At 39.5% G+C, this 22,335-nt stretch overlaps 1 protein-coding gene across 1 annotated transcript; it reads right to left on the reverse strand.

Annotated features, from left to right (window-relative positions):
* Nucleotides 1–438: 438 nt before the first annotated feature.
* Nucleotides 439–9,003, reverse strand: LOC126649029 (von Willebrand factor D and EGF domain-containing protein-like). The gene is made up of 5 exons (XM_050332851.1): nt 8,756–9,003; nt 5,939–6,034; nt 2,669–2,773; nt 2,160–2,255; nt 439–706 (listed from the first exon to the last, which is right to left on the reverse strand). The coding sequence occupies exons 1-5, from the start codon at nt 8,964–8,966 to the stop codon at nt 597–599; spliced, it is 618 nt and encodes a 205-aa protein (XP_050188808.1). The 5' UTR covers nt 8,967–9,003; the 3' UTR covers nt 439–596.
* Between the last annotated feature and the right edge of the window lie 13,332 nt (nt 9,004–22,335).

A 22,335-nucleotide genomic window follows, 5' to 3' on the forward strand; every position in this document is an offset into this window, starting at 1 on the left:
ATCAGTATGGATTAAGCTTTTAGAAAGTAACAGCAGAATTGTTTGAATGAGTATTGTGTTTCTTTGGTATTGGTGTAGGGTTTTTTCTAAATACTGCTTAACTGATCAAGATCCAGATCTGACTGGGGGGGAGGGGCAGGAAGCAGACATAAAGTGATAACCAGGATTTAAATAAGATGCTTTGCAGACTGGTAATGTTCCAAAAAGATGCAAACTGCAAATTTCCTCTTGCAACTGTTTAATCTCATTGAAGTGAAATTATCATTGAACTAACATCCACTTCTGCTGATCTGAGGGCTTTTTGTTTCATATGCTTTTTAAAACACACGTAAATAATAGAACACAATAATTCTAATCAAAGGGGGAAAAAATAAAAAAGTAGAGAAGAGACCTACTCTGAAGTACTTGATTTGAAGAACAAATTTTATTTCAAGGTCAGCTGTATCAACCAAGACATAACACTTCTGCTTATTAAGAAAAAAATGAGAACAGAAGAAAAGGTACCATACACTACACACAGTTGAATACTTAGAACAACTTAGTTACAATCAGCAATACTTTCATATAGAAAAGCATTTATCTTTGCTGAAGTTGCTTCATTCCTTCCTTTTCTTCATGCACTGCAGACCAGAGTATGGCAGTCGACATCTGCACACGTTTGGAGCTATGCACTTCCCTCCGTGTTGACAGGGTAGTTTACATACAGCTGAAATGAGACACCAGATACACAGTATGTCTTCAGCACAATACAGGATCACTTTTTTTCTTCTCACTGTGGTAGCAGAATTGTTCCCTGGTGACTGCACGGGCACAGTATAAATAACAGCATAATGGAAGAACTGAAAAGCAATGCCTCTCAATTTATGGCATTGTGGCCTTCACTGGAATACGGGCACAGTATGTCTAGTCTTATTCATGCTCCATTTCCCTTTTAAAATACTATAATTTCTGTTCTTTAAGGTACAGGTTGTTTTTGAGATGGATGCTTCCATGAAAGTGAGAGAACCATAAAAATTCCTGCTGAAAATTTAAGTGAGTTCTTGGATCCACATCCATGAGAAAAAACAGGCATCACTTTCTGTTCCACCACAGGAAGGGCAGAGAAGGGCTCAGCTTCAGCTGTCCCCTAGCTACACACAGTTCAGTTAACAAGCCAGGGGCTGCAATTTGCTTATGAGCATCTGCACCAACAAAAGTCAAACTTGATGCAGATCTACTTAGTTTAGGAACAGTGATTTTGACATGAAGAACTTGATCACTTCTACCACTATTGCAGCTGCAGGGAATGGAGCTAAGCATTTTGCAAGTTCTTTGCATCTCCCACAGCTGGCTTTTAATATCACCCTCTATCTTAAGATGCTGACAAATACAAAGGATAAAGATTTGCATGGTCAAAGTATTATTTGTTAATGTTTACTTGAACATATTAATTGCAGAAGAACTAACACTAGCTGATTTAGATTCCTACAGCCACACAAAAAATTCAAATGCAGAGGACTTAATCCAGAGACCTTACACCCACGATATCCAGTTTAAAAGCTTTTAACATCAGGGCAGTGCTGCTACAAGCGTACAAGGCCCAAGAAGGGTAGATTAAAGACTTTCTACTAATTTGCTTTTGTGAATCAAAATTTGTAAAAATACCAGTGTTTGCTCAGCAAGAGTGTCAGTACTAATACTGACTACAGGTAGTTTTCTCTTACTCAGAATTCTAAGAGCACCTGGAATTGATTCTGCCAACTTACCCTCAAAGTCAGAATCAAGTTTCAGTTTTATATGTCCATAAAATTTAATGAAGTTTCTAACCCACACCAGTAGCAATAATATTTCTGTAATGGCCATTTTCAGTTCTTTATTGTAGGGTCTCGGTTTATAAAAAATATTTCAGAAATACTGACAAGACATACAATGTAATTTATTTGGTGACAACCAAAATCTGAATCTCGGTCAAAGTGGAAAAATTCTGGTTTTGACCAAATTAAAAAACTGTCTACTCCTTATGCATACTTGTAAGAGCCCCAGTATGCAGAAGCAGCTCTCAGTTACTATTCTAAGATACTTCCCTAGAAGCTTTGTTAGGCACTGAGGATTTGAACACTATATTGGTAAATCAAACAAGCAGAGGAAAGGATAAATGAGAAATGTCAGAAGTCATTTACCTAAGTGACATGCTCCACCGACCCATCCAGCTGGACAGCTACAAATCCCAGGAGCCACACAAGCTCCATTATTCCGACAACCTTGAGGACAAATTGCTAGAAGAAAAAGAATGGATAAGTCAGCAGGATTTGCAAAACTGATATAAAAGAATCCTGACAGAATGAAAGATTCAGGATGATACAAATCAAAATAGCAAAACACATTTTCTGCCAGGCCAGATACTCAGCTGGTATAACTCCAAAGGCACTTCCAGGACTATGAAAATGGGGAAAAAAAGTACTTACTTATTGTGCTATGATTTTTGGTTTAAATCTTAACAGATGTACACCTGACAAAAGTAATTTCACATGATTTTATCTGGTATACACCATTAATGTATGTCACTCATTTCTGTAGTAGTGCAATGACATTTCCATAGTTATTAGTCTCTTAATACTTTTAAAATGGTTTTGTTACTGCAGTTCTATTTTTAATCAATATAGACATTTTCATGAATGCAGATACCCACCTTCTTGGCATCTTGATCCCGTCCAGCCAGAAGCACAAAGGCACTTCACAACTCCACTGACAGAGACACATTCCCCACCATTCTGACATCCTCCTTCACAGCTTACTGCAGAAGACAGCATATGCCATGCATTTCAGAAGCAGCACAGGACTTCAAACAATTATCTTTAAACAGGTGGTCTAGCATCAACTACTTGTTTTATCACATCCGCAATGACTTTTCAGAGCAAGGCACAGTTCTCTAAGGGATGAGTGAGGATGACAGAATCACAACTGCAAATGTCACCTCAGAAAGCAGTTAAAATTAGGCATATGCTTAAAAGCTTATTGAGCATTTAGCCTGAGAGTATTATTGCTGTGGCACAGCTCCTCCCCTCCCCAGCTGTGAGCCAACTGCTCACCAGCTACACCACTGTTCATCAGCTACACCACAGGAACTACTAACATGCATATTCATATCAAACTTGCCAAATCACAGCTGGTAAGCCAATAACATGTGGTCAAGGATGTACATATTTCCTTACCTGACAGGACCTACATGTAACAAGAGGAAGAAGAGAAATGGATATCACTTTGACAAATGAACCTAAGCAGTGCCTTCCTAAAGGCCAAATATCTAAGCTAGCCTCCTCATTCCAGAACTGTTCCACACATCAAAGCCCTGCAGGTTTCACTAATGAAGCGTTATTTATGCCAGACATATGATTGGTATCAACTGTGGTGAGCAACACCTTTGAAAAGTGGCACAATCACTCTTCTGTACAATCAAATGCTTCCTTTCACAAGCATGAATGTAAATTATACACCACCTTCACTGCACTGAAGAGGAACAACTATCCTTCATTATAAAGATGGACAAATGGGATGTCTGCTTGATAATTTGTACGAAAACAAAAAGGCCAAATCTCTGTTCTACCACAAGTTTTGAGCTAATAGATTTTTGGCACAAATACTGAACATGCAAGGACAAGCAAGTCAACTCCAGAACAGCTGGAAAATCTCTTCAAGCTTGTTTGCATATTTCTTTGTCACATTATATATGTTAATGTATTTAATATTGATTGTGTTTGATCGATTTTGGTAACTAGGAAAAGTGCCTGAAGACTGGATGAAAGCAAATATCACTCCAATCTTCCAGAAGGGTAAGGAGGACCCAGGGAACTGCAGGCTGATCTGCCTCACCTCAATCCCTGGTAAGGTAATACAAGAACTGACCCTGGAAACCATTTCCAGGCACATTAAGGAAAGGTAAATCATCAGGAATAGCCAGCAAGGCTTCACAGAAAGGGTAACCAAGTTCTGGTAGAGATTGCCCTGGGAAGTTGTGGAGTCTCCATCCTTGGAGATATTCAAAAGCCATCTCGACATGGCCCTTGGCAACTGGCTGTAGGTAGCCTTGCTTGAGCAGAGAGGTTGGAAATTATGACCTCCAGAGGTCCCTTCCAACCTCACCCATTCTGTGATTCTGTGCGATTCTGTAATAGCACATTGTCCTCACCACAAGTTTGTACAAGGTGAACACAAGCCTCACCTTTGCCTTACAGGGATAACATGATAACAGAATCACAGAATATTTTGAGTTGGAAGGGACCAACAAGGATCGCTGAGTCCAACTCTTAAGTGAATGGCCCTTACAGGGATCAAACCTGCGACTTTGGCGTTATAAGCAAATACAAGAAAGACTTTTACTCAGATACAAATCCAAGTCCAGGTTGTAGTATCAGCATAAACTGAATCCTCACTCTGCTTTTTCTGTTTAAGTAGTACCACTCACCTTATTTCTGATTTAGACTCTTGCGAGAATATCAAGTTCCCCTTTCTTGGGGGGTCCCTGTCAAGATTCCACAAAGCTACACTTTCAGTTGGCTTTTGAGACATTAAAAAAAAAAGTTGAAAATTCTTTTGCTCGAAAATTAAGCTGACCATGCTCCAGTTTGCCTCATTTCTGTCAACACTGTTATGTCTACTCAAACTGCATAGTTCTTTCCCAATGCATTATGTAACAGCACTGTGTTATACAGATCTTCACCAGAAGATACATTCTCATCTTTTCTATTCCTCTATAATGTTAACAATTTTGATATGAAATTATTATCACTGGCAGCTGAATTCCTATTCAGTCTAGTTAACATCCCAGAGCTATAGTTTAAGCTTCTGCAGACTTAGACAGATGTGACCATGTTAGGTACTCAGCTCACACTTCCTTCATAAAATATCAAATATAGCTTTATGAAAGAAATAAACAGAAAAACCCCACCAAGCCCCAACAACCATCAACTACAAGGCAGAAAGCTGCAGAAGCTAGTTGAGTTCCTTCCCTGAGTACCCATTAGGTTACATTCCAAGTAAACTCTTGGTAGTTATTACACATTTGAAGGACATAAAGAAAATGCCCTCAAAATAAACATCAAGCATAAACCGAGAACCCTGTGAGGTGTTGCTAGCTGCTATGACCACAGTGAGATAGAATGTTTATTAAGTCCTCAGCACACTAACTACTGTCCAACTAATTTACCAGTGTCCTTTCAAAAAAATTTTCTAAAAATTTTTAGCTGCCACATTGAGGCTTTTCTTCTGAAAGGAAAGAAACACTTCCTTTTTCCTTCCCTTTCTGGAGATATCTTGCCTACTACATAATTTTTCCCTAAAACTATTTCAAGTTTGCTTCCCCTTTACTCCCAGAACTTGAGTTATCAGTATTCTGATCAGTTCATAACAACATAACAATGTTTTCTTGGATTGCCTTTTCCAAACCATGCATATATTAAATAGGCTTCACAAAACCATAAAAATTGGTCTTTGCTACTCCTCATCTCTGTCATCTCCTATTACCTCTCAACAATACATTGACACACGTATCTTTAGTGGCTTGCTCTCAATATTACCAGTCTTGTAGATACTACACAAAGGTTTCAACTACTTAATGCAGAAATATGGATCTATACAAGTCATCTCACTAAATTATTTAGAAAGAATCTGTTATAGAGCTAAATAGAATATTTATGTAACACATAAACGCGGTATTTTCCAAGTGAAAAATACTGCTCAGATTCTCCCAACACATTTCAGTAGATGTACTCCATCCCATCCTCCTGCAAGCATGCAGATCCTCTAGGCCATGCATGTCTTGACAGTAGGGTCAGAGGTTTACAGAATTAAGGTCATTATTTTGAAGTGTATTAGATACAGGACTTGAGGAGTCGCAAATTAATTTAGTCTGTTTTCAAACTCCTTGTCTTTCAAAGCTACCACTTTTTTAGCTCTTACTCACCTTTATGACAGTATCTACCTCCATACCCAGGTGGACATCTGCATTTTCCAGGTCGGAGGCACTCTCCACTGTTTTTACATTTTGGATAACATGTAGCTGTAAGACAGACAATAAAGAAAGTTTGGATAAATATTGATGAAGACTACTAAAGTTATTACTTAAATACATAAGAAATTTACACATTAGTATATTTGCATAAGTTGTCTTCGTATTTCCTAAGATACATTTGCCATGTCATCTTACATTGTTGATCAGGTGAAATAACTTCCCCGCACAAAGAACACTCCACCCTATTAAGCTTTTAAACACTCAGAGCTAAGGAATGTTTTGGATCCTAGGCAGAACAGGCACCAGAAAGATCCATATTAAAAAGGAATGAAGGAACACAGCTGGACTGCCAAAAAAGCTTTTGAAAACTGAAGTCAAGAAATGACAAGTGAGAAAACAGGTCATAAGAAGAAATGATTTAATAAAAAATGCTACAATTTCAGTGGCATCTTCTGATTCTTAAGATGAAGTATCCAACTTTTTCCTCTTTACTGGATTCCTACATACCTGAGTTGCGTGTACCTCTCCAAAAAAACTACATGCTCAATTCCTTACACCTCTTCTTTAAAAAGTCTCCAGAAGTAAGTCAGCATTTCTTTCTCCCCCACCTGCTTTTTTTTTAGTTTAGAAACCATCTGAGATACACATAACTTTTCTCATAATTGTAATTATCTATTGTGAGAAAAGCACCTATGATCATCACAGATCCTGCAACTTTTTCACTGCTGACAGCTTGGACAGATTGGATAAGATGCAAATAAACATTCTGATTTTGCAAAATTCTGGATAAGTCCAGTCAGGTTGCAAATAAATTATCTCTCACACAGACCTCCTTGCTACTCATAATCATTACTGAATCAGCTCTGGTGTCTGAGAAAACATTTGTTTATTTACACACAGATTTGAGAAACCCAAGTGTTTCTGAGAGTGTCATCTGAGTTAACTGCAGTTCTCTACATCACATTGCTTTATCCTTTGACTGGATGGGTGAAAAGTCTGAAACAGAGGGAAGAAAAGGCAACAGATGAGCAGTGAGTAACACCACACTGATTTTGTTCTCATACAGCACTCTGAAGCAACCCGACTGAAGAATATTTTTCACATTAGTACCTGCAGAATGAGTATTTGCAGGCAAATAAAGAACAGAGACATGTATGAAAGAACCATCCAGTTCTCAGTTCTCTCCTTAACTGTTCTACCAAATGCTCTCAGTTAATTGGAAATGCCATACAAGAGTTCTCAATCTAAGAAAAAATCTATTTCTGTGTCATTTCACAGTTTTCAGTTCAGCTTTCTTGACAGAACAAGGGATGAACCTTCATTTATCCATTTTTTTTCTACACTGATGACCTTATGAGAACAAGGATTCAGTGATTCCCTTAACAATTCCAGACAGTTCACCTGTCTAGTTCAAAAATAGATCTCCATCTCCAACAATCTTTCACCTCTCCCCAAAACCCAAAAATATCTAGGATCCAAGAGTTGTCTGGAACAGTTCATACACCATAGTTTTTAATCTCCACTACACAACACATTGGCTACCCATCATTTGTCACCACCTGCTAGCCATAGCCTCCAAATGAAACAACACTCCATGAACGATTACAGCATTGAATGAAATTTTCAGCATGTTATCTCAGAGTTAAAAAAAAAAATCACATTTTAAATGAAGGACATTGAAAATTAGAACAAATATTGTACAAATTATATCACCTCTTCACATACGGATAGCATGTGAAGCAAAGGAACTCCTGACATTGAGTGACTTTTTAGCAATTAATACCCACAAGCTCTGCAGTTAAACTTTAAAAGAAAGGATTTATAAATAAGACGTTACATTAAATAGGGTTTAAACTAAAACTCTTCTTCACGATGTTTGTTTTTGCATACTGGGTGACATTTTCAAAAGTACTTTGTCTCCTCTTGGAAACCAACAGGCACAGATCTCAGTTCACCTTAGCTTTACACCTCCTACCATGGAAATGGGATGTATAAGTGATTCTGTGGGTCAGGTAACATCTAGGAAGTAAACTCCAGTAGCTTTAAAAGCACAACATATTCTAAATAAAAAAAAAAAAAATCCAGAACATAACCTCCCTTCAACTCACTTTCTTGATCTTTTTGTTAGTACTGTTCTGACTAATCACACCTAGAAATATCAGTTCAGTGTTGCTGAAGCTTAGAAAGACGTCAGGCCTCTAAAAGCATTCAAGAACCGTCTGGATGCCATCCTGTGCCACGTGCTCTAGGATGCCCCTGCTTGAGTAGGGAGGTTGGACCACACAGCACACCGCGATTCTGTGATTCCTTAAATACTCCCAGGGTAGCATTTAAGCATGCACAGTTAAAGCAGCAGAAGGCAGCCAGCAGAAGCCTGTCCACTAAGTGAACCTTTACCCAATGCCCAGGTGGTAAAACACGATCTACTGACCCACGGAGGGGTCTACTCACCTAGGCGAGCTCTTCGTGCCAGCTCTTGGCTGTGCTCTGTCAGTCTGCTATCACTGCCTCACCTCACCAAAAACTCTGTGTCTCTACCCTCCTCTGCCACCGCACCTCATTTACGCCCTCCCCGGCACCCAACCACCCACCTCTCACACCAGATCCAAACCCGAGCTCCTCAGTCCTTCCCGCAGGGCTTTCTCGCAGGGAGGCTGTCGCGACAGGGAGCGAACACAGGTAGCTGTGCCCAGCCCTGCTGGCACTCAGACGCGTCCCCAGGGACCCCAGCGCGTCCCGCCCCCGCCGTCCCGCCCCGGGCCCCGGTACCGTGCTGGCAGCGCTCGCCCTCGTAGCCCTTGGAGCAGAGGCAGGTGCCGTTTCCGAGGCAGAGCCCGCCGTGCCGGCAGCGGGGGCTGCAGGCGGCCGGGCCGGGCTCTGAGGGCAGGGCTGCCCCGCGGTACAGCGGGCACAGCGCGCACAGCGCCAGCCACAGCAGCGGGCGGGGCAGCCCCGTCCCGCCGCCCTCCCGCCGCGACATGGCCCGGGCGGGCCAGCTCGGGCAGCTCGTCCCGCTCCGCTCCCCGCCCCTCGGCCGCCAACTCTCCGCTCGCTCCCCTCTCAGCCCCGCTCCCTCCAGCTCCCCTCGCTTTTACCCTCTCCGTTCGTTCCCACTCCTCCTCCTCCTCCTCCTCCTCCTCCTCAGCGCCGGCCTCCCCCCGCCCCGCCGCCCCCCGCGCCGTGTCAGGGCGGGTGGGAGCCCCCCGGGTGCCCGTGACCCCAGCGGGGCACGGTGCGGGCAGCGCCGGGAGTGCGCGCAGGAAAGCGGCCCTGCACAAGGGAAAGCTCAGGGAGGACCTTAACGCTCCCTGCAACCTGGTTGTAGCCAGGTGGGGAGCGCGCCCTTCTACCAGGCAACCAGGACAGGACGAGAGGACACAGTCTTGGGCTGCATCATGGGAGGTTTAGGTTGGGCATTAGGAAGCATTTCTTCACAGAAGGGGTGATTAGGCATTGGAATGGGCTGGCAGGGAGGTGGTGGAGGTGTTTAAGGAAAGACTGGATGTGGCACTTAGTGCCATGTTCTAGCTGACATGGTGGTGTTCGATCATAGGTTGGACTCATATGATCTCAGAGGTCTTTTCCGACCTAACTGATTCTGTCTGCAGGCACAGAAGCCTCTGCCAGTAGAGGACCAGCCACCAGGTAGTCACACCATACGTCGGGCAAGAAGCCCACCTTAGCACCTGGCCTGGTGGCGCACCCACCAGTTGCTGGCCCTGCCATCCGCTTCTGGGACAGCACAACTCTGACCTCCAACCCCTTCTGAGGCCTTACAGGCTCTCCGATTTCTATTCACTGCCACCTTTAAAGGTACCATGTGTGAATATCGTGACACAATATTCAAAGGGTGATTTGAGAGAGAGTGACGTACTGAACTCACTGCCACCTTGCAGATGAGAGGAATTTGATTTTTGTAGAATCATGGAATGGCTTGGGTTGGAAGGGACCTTAAAATTATCGAGTTCCAACACCCTGCCATGAGCAGGGACACCTTTCACTTGACCAGGTTGCTTATATCCCCTATCCAGGATGGGACATCCACAGCTTCTCTGAGCAAATTGTGCCAGTGCCTCATTATCCTCACAGTAAATAATTTCTTCCTTATATCTTATCTAAATGTACTCTTTTTCAGCTTGAAGACATTCCCCCATATCCTGTCACTCCATGCCACTGTCATAAGTCCCTCTCCAGCTCTCTTGTGGGCCCTTTAGGTATTGTAGGTGCCCTAAGTTCATCCCAGACCATTCTCTTCTCCAGGATGAACAGCCCCAGCTCTCTCAGCCTGGCTTCACGGAAGAGGTAGCCCAGCACTCTGAGCATATTCATTGCTCTCCTCTGGACTTGCTCCTTGTCATGCTGTCTCTGGATAGGGCTTGAATACAATTCTGTGACAAGGAAAATAGCTATATAATTCAGTTTGATCATGAAAATATTTTTAGTTACAAAGAACACAAACATAGATGATCAGGAAATATTTTTTTTTTCTTACTATTTCCCATATTTCACAAACATTTCCTATAATTTTAAAAGTTTCCCAGAGAAAACACACTTTCAGCACCAAGACAGAGCCCAGTGGAGTGTTTTCAGAAGAGTTTGATTGACCAATAGTGAAAATGGGAGATTATAAGCACCAATACAGTGTCCACAGAAAAGTAAAATAAACTTCATGCCTTTTGAAAAAACTAAGGGAAAAACAAGTCTGTTTTCAACAGTGAGAGCTGCCTTGAATTTTGCAAGTGGCACAAAACAGCTTAATTTGTTTTCTAGATCAAGCAGTAGTATGATTTGGTAAATACACTCACTTTGACTGGAAATAAAAATTTATGCAATTACCTTGTAATTGATAGAATAAAAGGCAAAGGTACTTCTGGTGTAAAACTGGTTCTAATCCCTTTTCATACCTACAGAGTGTGGAACATAGAGTTCATAGAGGGAGTGGAATACAAGGCAAAACCTGTTACTTGATAGCATGAGGTGCTATCTGCCTTCTTGTAAAGGTTAAGATACATATAACGTGATCTTTGCAAGATGCATTCAGACTTTCAAGTAGCATAGTACCATTAAATAATTAAAACAAGAGTAGCCTACGAGTGCAATACTAAATAATAACCTCAAACACACACAATTGCTCTCTTTCTTGTGCCTAGGCAACCAAAGCAACATTTAGATGATACATACATACAATTACATTCATCCTGTGCAAACCTCTATTGCAAATATTCTTTCATGTAGTACTAATGCTGCAAAAAAAGTAGTGATCTCATTACTCATGCACAAGTTTCCACAGTGTGTTTATTTGCTATCTAGAGTAACAACATACAAGTCCCATTCTTGATTGCAGTTCCAGTTGTGGTGGGTAGAACAGCATCTCCTGGTTTTGCATACAGTATTCCCTCTTGCAAGTGGCAGGGTAATAGGATTGTGCAGTGAGAATACTTCTGGTAAAACTACTTGCCAGAAATATGTTGCAGAATAAATTCTTCCCAAAAGGAATAGCTTTCTTTATGCCACCCCCACAAGAGCAAAAGGAAGAAAGAAAAGAAGATGCTGACTCTCAGCTGTATTGTTCTCTGGATACATGATAATTTTGCACTTCCTTGACTTCTGCCAATAATTTTGACCTGCACTGAGCTCTTCACAGAATTATTTTTTCTATTTCTGTATTTTATTCATAAGATGGTTTAAATGGGGAAGTGTGCCTTTCTGATATTAATGCCTATCAACAATTTGTTCATACAGAATTCTGTCTAGGTTTTAACAGCTATTCTTCATTATTCATGTAGACAGTCTGATTTGTAAAGTACTGTTTATTTTCAGTCCCATATCCCAGCTTCTCTATTCCAAAAAGATGATTTCTGGTGGCTCAGGTTAATTAAGAGCCTCCTTTTTTATTTTTCTCCAGGTTTCCTTTGAGGATCTTAAAATAATTAATACTAAAGAAAATAATCGTATTTGAAATATGGCAAGTGCCCCTTCAGCAGGGATAATTAAATGCAAAGACTATATTAAATAAACTTGCCCAGGTGTTTCATTGAATGAAGTAAATTTGTTTAAACATTGTCTTCTGTAGGAAGGATTAGATTGCTTCACCATCTTTGTGCATCTAAATTCATCTCAGGGCTTATCAAATTTGCTGAGTGCATGTCTGCATTTACAAGGGATTGAGTCATGTTAACAGAGATTCTCACTGAAAACTGAAATGGTTCCAGGCATCCAACATGCTTAGCTGTAGAAGCAAAATAATTAAGAAAGACAGCAGTTAATGAAGTTGCTAAGTAGAGAGTTAGACAAAGAGTTCAAGTTCGTTCATTCACATCATAATGGCCATATTTCATACTTCATTTCTAACTAAAACCAAAATAAAGCAGTTTTAGAAGGCTCATTTTTGCTTATTTGAGTGGTAGAAGATGGAGTGCCAACATCCTCCCACTATGCTGGCTAGCTGTATCATAGCAATACGTAATAGCCTCTTGAGGGGCACTGCTGTCCAGTCCAGAGGAAAAGATAGAAGAAATGAACTCTGAATTATAACCAGAGTTAAGATAGTCTATAAGGTGGTGTGCTGTGGCCGTAAGGATGCTCACCTGGAGTCTGGGATTCTGCTCCATGTAAGGTAAAGCAGGTACAACAACCCTATTCCCCACTTCTGGCCAGCCTAGACCATATGCATGTGTCTCTTGTCTATTTCAAAGACTTTTATTTTGTTACAGTATGAAAAATACTCAAGACACATAAACTCAGATCTTTATGCGCCATGGGAATTTATTAGTCGGACAGCTGTAATACAGCACAACCTGCTCTCAATAGTAGTCACTTGTAAGAAAACAATAAGCCTGGAAATAGAGATACAAAATCCCAGAGGGTGCTTGTGCAGTTGTGATACACAACAATCTAACAAAACGTCAGTATCCCATTAACCAACTAGATTTACTGGGGTGGGAGATAATGTTAGGAGGTGTATTATATGGCTAAGCTTTTTCCTAGACCTGTGCACGATGTGCAGTTCCAAGGTCTGGCACAATCATCATTGCACTGTTACAGATAGACTGGGTGCTGTACTTCAGTCCACGTAAATAATGTGTCATTCAGAGCTGATGCTTTGTTTATCAGCGTAACGTCACAGGTAGCAACCACATTTATAAGTACTTTTCAGCATAATTTGGTCTCCATTCTACCATGTGTAAGTGAGCCATCAGGTAATGGTACAGTTAAGTAGCATTGATCACAGCTGTGTCTTAATTCAAGTCCATGTCAAGGCTGTCAGATAATAGGGACTTATGACCAACATCAGTCTTCTTTGTTGACAACTTGAATACTGATTTGTCTTCCAGTGGAATTGGGCTATGGTGGCGTTTGAATGAAAGTCTGCTAAAAGAAGGAAAATGATATATGGGTTTATTTTCAAACATGCCCATGTGTGAATTAGGTGAGCAGAAATATTATACATGTACGGGCTGTGTACAAATATTCATCCACAACTGCCATGCACGTCTCTTGTTGATGTCCAAACTTAGGGCCTCTATGGATTGCAGGTACAAATTGTCCCCATTAGTGCACCTAGCCCTGATTCCATAATATGAAACCCTATTTTAATTCATATGAAACAGATATATTAATCAAAAGGATGCCAACCCTGTATGCAACTTCAAAACCATTATTTTAATAAGTAATTTTCTTCACATAACAGCAAACTCTTAATACATGATCTTTAGTCAACAAGACTGATGTGCACTGAAGTTCTTGTTCACAGATTTATCTTGCTTACTAGATAGAAACACAAAAATGGTATATGTTAGTGACATATTTCAGAATTAACACTTTAGTCATTGCAATTAGTTGTAAATCTCTCAGATTGTCACCTTATATAGGCATTTGCAATTAGAATTCAGAATAAATCTGTGCCTGGGGACTCTGGGTATCCCAAAGCAATACAAGAGTATTGTCAAATGACCAGCCAGGCTCACTAGGAACCAGTTTAGCTCTGTTTGAAGCTTTGTTTTATGCGAGTCAAGGTCACCCAGTAACTATTCCCTGGATGCAAACTGCCTGACAGGAAAAGAAATAACATTTCTTTTGCCCATTAAAAGATTACTGAGCAAAAAGATCAAGGTCTGTCTTATTGGCTGACAAACAGCTCAGCTTCCAGCTGTAACCTTAGTTCCTTGTTGGATCTAATTCTATCTTTCAGGAATGTTACGTGACGTTCAAGCTAAGATATCTTCCATTTTTACAGAGATGGTAGGCCAGTGTCCCTTTCTCTGATTTTACCAGCATAAAGCTTCAAAGTTGTTATTTTATAAAATGAGGTCCTAATATTCCACTGCAGATCACCTTCATTAGTCTTTGCAACCAGGAAAGACCAAACGTCTGCAAAAATATCACTTCCAATTTAATTTTGAAAGATGAAGCCAGTCTCACCTTAAATAAGGAATTTTCTGCTCATGCTGTGGGTGTTGAGATCAGCCCCACATTATAGATGCACCATCTGAGAGATGCTAAACAGATACCTGTCAGCAGAACCAAAATCTGTGATCCATATACAGAAGTGACCATGAAGGATCAAAGTCCAGATAAAGCAAGACTGGGAGACACTTTTAAGTATCACATCCAGCTTCCTTTAGTGCCATCTGGAACATCTTTTTTTTTTTCTGCACTGTGGTATCAGGCCCTACATCCTGGCAAACAAAGGACAGGATATTGCAAGGTATTTTTATTTGGCCTGAAGTTTAGAGGACTCAGTATCTGATAAAACCATCAAAATCAAAGTGAGATAGTCCTCCTCTCATCCACTTTTCTATTGCACTGTACTCTGCTGAGTTATGAAAGGGGGCTTGCAAGAAAAGGAAAATAATTTGATTTTCTCACTACTTGTGAGCTCTCAGCCAAGTCCTTCATAAATAAAGTCTTTTTGGACACTGAATCTTATATTTTGCCCTCAAAGAAATTTGGCATAGTATGTAGTGAAAACAATAATTGAATAGCACTTGGTAAACTATTGACTATAACTCCAATACCACAGCACTGCACACAGTCTAAATACCAGGGGCCTAATGTTCTGTAAATTAGTTGAAATGGAAAGTCCATATTCACTATTCATCCAGATGAACTTGAGGACAAAACCCAAGAGGCTAAATACTAATTCTAAGATAGGGTTTTTTTTACTATTGAGTAACCTCACAGAATTCAGCTTTATGGCCATCAACTTCCTGCGGTATCAAATATTATTAGTTGTTTGATATTTATATTGTTCTTACTGTGTCATAATCCTCATACACACTTATGCTGCTGTAAGCCAGAGCAACACCACTGAAGCTGTCAGAGTAAAACCACTGTGAGTGGAAGCATTCAGAGAATCATCACTGAGACAAAGATATCACTTTGTCTGCCACAAAAATGTTGCCAACATTAGGGTGAATGTGGCTACTGTTCAGAAGGGCACTGCAACATTGTCCAGCAATGTGGAACAGGAAACGAATAATAAAAAAAAAGGCCACATCTAATTGATATTTAGATGTGGTAGGATGTAATTACTCATGCTGGAATTCATTCAAAGCATCAGCATTCTGAATACTCCCTTATTAAAAAAAAAAAAAAAAAAAGAAAAAAACTACAATCAGTTCTTTACTGTCCACCAACAGAGAAGACTTAGATTTGGCAGCTGATTGTTAAAAATCAGTTCAATACATATTTCTATGTTTTTCATGTCATTGTTATGTTTGTTAAGCTATATTGCCTCAAATCTACATCTGAATGAAGAAAGTGGTAGCTCAAGTAAATAGTACTCAGAAGTTTAGTTTTTACAAGTTTAGCCTTTATTTAATTTACCTTTACAAGTTTAAAATTCATTGTAAATGTTTCCTGCTTGTGTTCATTTCCACAGCACTCCTGAGGGAAAATAAAAGAGCAGAAACACTTTACAGAAAGTTTTTAAGCAACTCACATTTAGGCCTAATAGCAAAGCTGGAGTATAAATGGTATTGTTTGGTCCATGTTTCAAATCATGACAGCATATCTAATGTAGATGTGTCTTTATATGACCTTAGCACATCTGGCCAGGAAATTAATATGTGAAAAGAAGGAAGTCAGATAATAGCTTATTTCTAAAGAACACTGTCATTCATCTGAAAACCACCAGTTGGCATCATCTTTTCTAACAGCATAGGTATGATCATGTCCAGGGATCACATCTCTAATTTCAACACAGCTGGAATCTGAGCCCTAGAAACTTAAAAAGTGAGAGCTCCTAAACATAAATCCTTAATGTCAACTGAGCAAAGAGGTTGACTATGAATTAAAATTCACGTTAGCCAACAGACAAAAAAAGTAAAAATTATCACTAGTATCAATGACAATATCTCAAATCTACCTCTGACTCATGTGTGTGGGTAATAGGTAATCATTATACCCAGAAAATTTTAACATTTGTAGAAAAAAACCCCAACATCTTCATCATTGTCTCTCTTTAAACATTCCCATTACATAGGTGATCTCTAGTTATTTGGCTCAGTTCTCTCTGCCATTTATTCACTGTGCTCCATTTAAATTCAACCCATGATGGACACTAACTTCAGTGGATGCTTTAATCTACACTGGTTGAATTTTAAAACTTGTGGCAAAGAGTTAAGAATGTAATCCTAGAAAACTCAAGCAGATAAATTTCTTAATTTTGCCAAATTCTTAAAAATAAGACACTAGTATCTATACTTATTTATGTGTGTATGTCTACCCCTTGAGCTCCTAGAGTAGGTAATACTGTCCTTAATTTCAATTTTTATAAATGCAAAATGGCAACTTTGTACATACAGGCACACCTTGGAACACATGTTCATGAAAACAGAGCCCGAGGTGGCCTGACATTCTGGAACAATCCAAGACCAAAAATCCTGAAAATCAGACTTCCAAGACATAAGATTCTCCATTTGCTAATTTAGACATTACATCTACAAGCATTCATAATGCAATCCCTTGCATTACCTTAGGTGATTTTCACATGTGACATTTTCGTAAACCAATTTCTTAGGCTATATCTCTTCTGGGAAGCGTCCTTCTCCTTGTTGCAGAGTTACAGTTACAAGTTATATGTGAATCTCAAGTGGGAAGAGAAGACATTCACAGTTTCTCATTTTATCACCTGATTATTGTCAACTGGTTTGAATCCAGCAACGCCAAAGGTGGCAGGTACCAAAATCTGGGGTCCTGACTCCCACAACTGGTAATTCTATGTAAATAAAAGAAATATATTTCTGCATCTAATTGCCAACCATTGGAAGATTTACAACTTCACAGTCCTTTGGTGAAATGTACCCCAATGGCACCAAATTATCACATCACCTCATATACACTGCTCCTACCTGTAGCTGTATAATAGATGTTGTACCAACATATAGAACCTAGATGCCAAATGGAAGAGTGAAGAGCTCCTGCAAACACAGTTTGGGCTTGAAACATAGCCAAATAAGCTCAGCAAAAAATGTTCCAGACAACTGAAAACAAAACACTGACTGTACAAATTTATCCGAGTATACTTGATGAAGATGAGACTAATAAAAGCCCAACTGCTTTAGCATTTCAGACTTTTAGCACACACTGCTTGTCTGTGAGATCATTTTGGTTCCAAATTGAATGGTGCTGGCTGGAGATTAATAGGTAGACTGAACATATGCTCTTTGTCTTGTTTTAGAAGAGAAGAATAACCGAAGTTAAAAAAACTTAAATCTGAAAACCAAGTCAAATAATGCAAACAGATTGTAAGACAGCCTCTTCCTCTCTGAAATTATTAATATTAATGTCAAAATGTTTCATTTTTGCTGATTTGAGTGATGAAAAAGTCCAGTTCTGCATTACTTGACTCTTCTGTGCCTTAAACAAGACAACCAGACAATACCAGAACAGACCTTCCCTTTTTTATTATAGATTTGTGGACATATTTTCATTAAAGGTTTTAGCAATTTTTCTTAGGCAAAACACAATGAAATGGTCTAAATACAATTTAGTTAATACTATCAGATTATAATATCTCCATTACTCTTTAGAGCTAATGTTCAGGAATGACATCTGCAGGGAAGACATAATAATGTTTGTCATATAATAATGACACCAATAATGTTTGCCATCAAAACCTTTCAAAAGGTATCATATCTGCATGACATTCCCATACATATTTGCTCATTTTTGTAGACATGCAGTTCTAAGACCCTATATTGGTGACTTCAGAAGCTGGCAAAAATACTACAGTAAAGGATGTCAAAGGTTGCTCTACAAAGTTATTTTCAGGGCCTGTTAATGTCAGTTGCAGAGGTAGTGCACACTGTAGGACCCTGTTTTAAGACAAATCATTGTTAGAAGGTCTTGACCTAATTTTTAGAAGTGGATATTTTATGGACTAAAACAGAACACATGGCTGATGAAGCAGAGGATGACACTTTTGTTTTCTTCCTAAAGTTGGTCACTTGGTTTGAGAAACTTGGTGTCCTGCTGCCATTATACCTTAAAATAAGATGTCCCTGCATGTGCAAAACAATATGCATTTGCAAGGGAGAAAGTGACAAAACAGACGTGCTCTTTTTTATAAATCAGTATCCTCCATTTCACTTCCTTTTTAATGGCACTCAGAGGAGCAGATGGGCTGCAGATCACAAATACAGGCCCATTGCTTCCTTCCTTGGTGAGCTCAAGGGTGGCATTCAAGCATTCCAGGCACAATTCATACTGACCTTTACACTCGGTAATCAATATGAAATACCAGTAATGTTTGACTCACTGTTAGAAGTGTTTTGTTGCACTGATGAAAGAAGATGAGGCTGATGGGAATCTGTACCATCCCAATGGTTCCAAGGACACCTGGTCCCCACACCTCTCCTTAGCCCTCTGAGTCATCCAGCACCAACACCCTGCACAAACTAAAATTCCCAACTTGTGTAACATCAGCCTCTAGAGAAAACTGTGTTTTTCCTCAGAAGGAAGCCAAAAGGTATGAAAGATGTTGCCAAAGGTTTATTTGCTTAAACCTGTAGGGAATTTTCTTAATGAAAACTTAGATAAGCCAAATAACCCTAAGAAGAAAATGTTTCCCCTTATGAAAAAATACCCCACCAGTGGCTCCCTGCCAGCTCAGTCTGTCAGAAGTAAAGGACACCTCTTGAGTACCACAGTCCAAGACAAGTAGCATTGGTTCTGCCTGCATGAAAATCATCCCACTGGAGTGTACCCAGTGCAAAACCAGCATTGTGGCCTGGTCAACAGCAGGCCAATGCTACTGTTCCTATGTATACTTATGGATATTATTTTTGTGAGTTACTGTCATTTCTGCAAAGGCAATGAGGCTAATCACAGAAGTAAAAGAAGCAGCATATAGCCGAAGCCAAGCAAGACTAATTTTAAAGTAGTACCAGACAAGGGAAGTTGCAAAAATTACAATTATAAAAGCTTGGGTTATATTTCTGTTTTGTAAAAAGAATAAAAATAGTGATATGCAAAAAGAAAGTTTTATTTCCTATTTTCAGTGCTAAGAACACCTACATGGGATAACATCATATTCATAGCTATTTTTCCTCTACAGCTATTATCTGCAAGCTGTCGTGGAAGTCAACACACAATACAGTCTAGTGCAATGAATGAAGGTATTATGAGACTGTAAGAATTTGTGCCTCCTTTGCAATCCTTGCATTCAGTTCTAGCCATTATGGATTTGTAATAGAAGAAGATTACCCAGCAATCTGCACAGCCCATATAGTGTGTCATATTGTCTCACTGGGACTTGGTGAGTTGCTCACAGTTTATGGATACAACAGAGCTAAAATGGAGTGTAAATACCTTAATGTCTTCCCTGCAGATGTCATTCCTGAACATTAGCTCTCCATCTGTAGAATATTGTTGAGCTGCCACAAATACGTCTATTCAAATGTGTCTTAATTTTTAGCTGACTGTGGCTTTTTGACATGTCCCATCAAATAGCCAATAATGATGTATTTTTGGCAGTCATAAAACTGCTTCCCATGTCTCTCAATTCCTTGCCCCCAGCGAAATGGCTGCAGTTATTAGCTTGTGCTTCACTGTGCCATTTGTGTTATTCTAGTCCCATGTGAAGTATGACTTCCTGCCATTTATTTGCTGATGGCAAGTAGCTGCCTTTCCCCCCCGAGGTTTTGTTTCCCCTCTAAAACATACTAGATTTTTTTTCTGACCAGGAGCATAGTTATTTTTCATTGTCAGTACATAGCTCAGTTTCATTAGATTCTGTTCACATCCAGCAATATAAGTACTAGAGTTACTTAGCAACAATTAAACTTCTGGAGTATAATTAAGAGGTACTTTTAAAGTACCAAATCCAAACAGCATATAGTATACTATCTGTCATGAACAAAAAAATACAACCATAGAAAAATGCCTTGGGACTTATGATTATGATTTTTTGTTGCTGTTGATCATCTCAGATTGTAGTCTTTAATTCCAAAATACAATTCCATATGCACAGTAATGATTCAAACTGCCTTGGCAGAGTTCTTTAGTTCTGTTTTGTAAAGAGGAATGAGTGTTTAATTTAATCTGCTTGGAATCAGCAAAACTAAAGCCCACCGAAATTCACTCCTCTCTGTGTTATTTCCATTTGTCAGAAGAAAATCACAGTTTTGTAGATTTGTTTATTCAACCTCCATTAAATACTGGTTACCAAAAAAGTTCTTTGTACACTTCTGGGTATCACAGATATCTACCCTGGAACTGTTGATGAAACTGGGACTGTAAACCTGTTACAAGGAATGAAAAACAAAAAAATCCAACTGAATGATGGAAAAAAATTAAACCAAGAAATAAACAGTTGAAGTCAGGATAGAAAGCAGTCAAAGCATGAAGGCAACAGAAGAGTGTCCATCCTATACAGTCCCATTTTCTGACCTACTTCATTATTTCCTTTACTGTTTTATGTACACTGTATTTCCAAACTGTGCAATTAGAGGATGCTATAGCACTGCTTGCTGCCTATGTATATTACATAGCCTATCCCCTCCATAGCCTATCTGGAAAACTGGCATCTTTAATCCTTCAAGTCATAAATGGGTTGGACAAGACGGATTTGGGATGTGGTGAACTAAGTCTACAGCCGAACAGAAAAACCAATATGAAACCAGCACAAAGATCATGCTAAACATGTAGTTCTGCATTAAACAGTGCCAGGGACTATGGCTGGGAAAATGGTAGATTCTTTGTATGTAAACTGTTCACATGATCTGTGTGGCTCTTGGCCATATGAGCCAGCATTCTCCCAGGCCACCCTGAGGACACCTACAGAGTTTGAACTCCTCAAGGACCATTCCCAGCCTATAAAACAATGTGCCCCGTCACACTGTTTTATAGGCTAAGACTGTTTATATGGGCAGGGTATATCACGCCTGTTAGTCTCTTTACCACCAAATAGACCTTGAGACTTTTAATATCCTAATCTAGACATAGTTTTACAGCCCAAACATCTCCTTAAGCACCAAAGGGGATCTGCCCTATGATCTACACCAAGCAGATTCACTATTATCTAGCGTCACCATACTAGGATTTGGAAATAGGAAAAACAATTGTGATACATCTCTGCCCAAAAGAGCCTTTTCATCCAGTGGAATAGCACCCAGCAGTTTAATTATATGCCATATGCTATTAAATTTGTATATATTGAGTTAGATATGCAAAGTACTAACTTCACATTATGTTGTCACGGAAGAATTGCTCAGCATTCAGGTTGCAAAGTATTTTACACAATATTAAAGTCAAAAGGTTAATGATGAGAACTGGGAGAGAAAGTACTACAAACAGATTAATAGAGAATTGTTTAGAATAACTCAGGTACACAGTGTGACTCTTGGGGATGGTCCTGTGCAGGGCCAGGAACTGGACTCAATGATCCTTCTGGATCCCTTCCAACTCAACATATTCTGTGATCCTGTGAATTTGTATTAACTGTGTCATCCATATGGATATTTGTTTATTTGCTACCATTGAAGGCAATATTCTCCCCTCATATTTTTTTAGGCAAAATATTTTACTTCTGTCTGATCTGTCTGTTTCAGATTAGGCTGTAGGAAAAATGTTGAAAGTACATTTTCTTTATTACTATGACAATTTGAAAGGGACTCCATGGCTTGACATGATTTGGGAAAAAGAAAGTATTCACAAGAAAGCTTGTGGAAGAAGGAGGAACCTGTGATTTACCAGCCATTAATGTGATAATAGAGACAGAAGGAAAGTACCATTGGACTGTCTATTACAGCTTTTTAATTTCCAGTCTACCCTCACGGTAACACATACTCCACTTGTGATTTGTTCCTAAAATCAGGCTTACAGTCTGCACCCTAACATATAAA

Source organism: Myiozetetes cayanensis, unplaced genomic scaffold, assembly GCF_022539395.1.
Source record: "Myiozetetes cayanensis isolate MyiCay16 unplaced genomic scaffold, myiCay2020 scf1, whole genome shotgun sequence".
NCBI classification, from domain to species: Eukaryota; Metazoa; Chordata; class Aves; order Passeriformes; family Tyrannidae; genus Myiozetetes; species Myiozetetes cayanensis.

Coding starts and splice junctions, on each gene's coding strand:
- LOC126649029 (XM_050332851.1), bottom strand. CDS start 8,966: ATGTCGCGGCGGGAGGGCGGCGGGACGGGGCTGCCCCGCCCGCTGCTG. Junction 6,035..8,755: donor GGGCGAGCGCTGCCAGCACG/GTACCGGGGCCC, acceptor TCTGTCTTACAG/CTACATGTTATCCAAAATGT. Junction 2,256..2,668: donor GGGATCAAGATGCCAAGAAG/GTGGGTATCTGC, acceptor TTTTTCTTCTAG/CAATTTGTCCTCAAGGTTGT.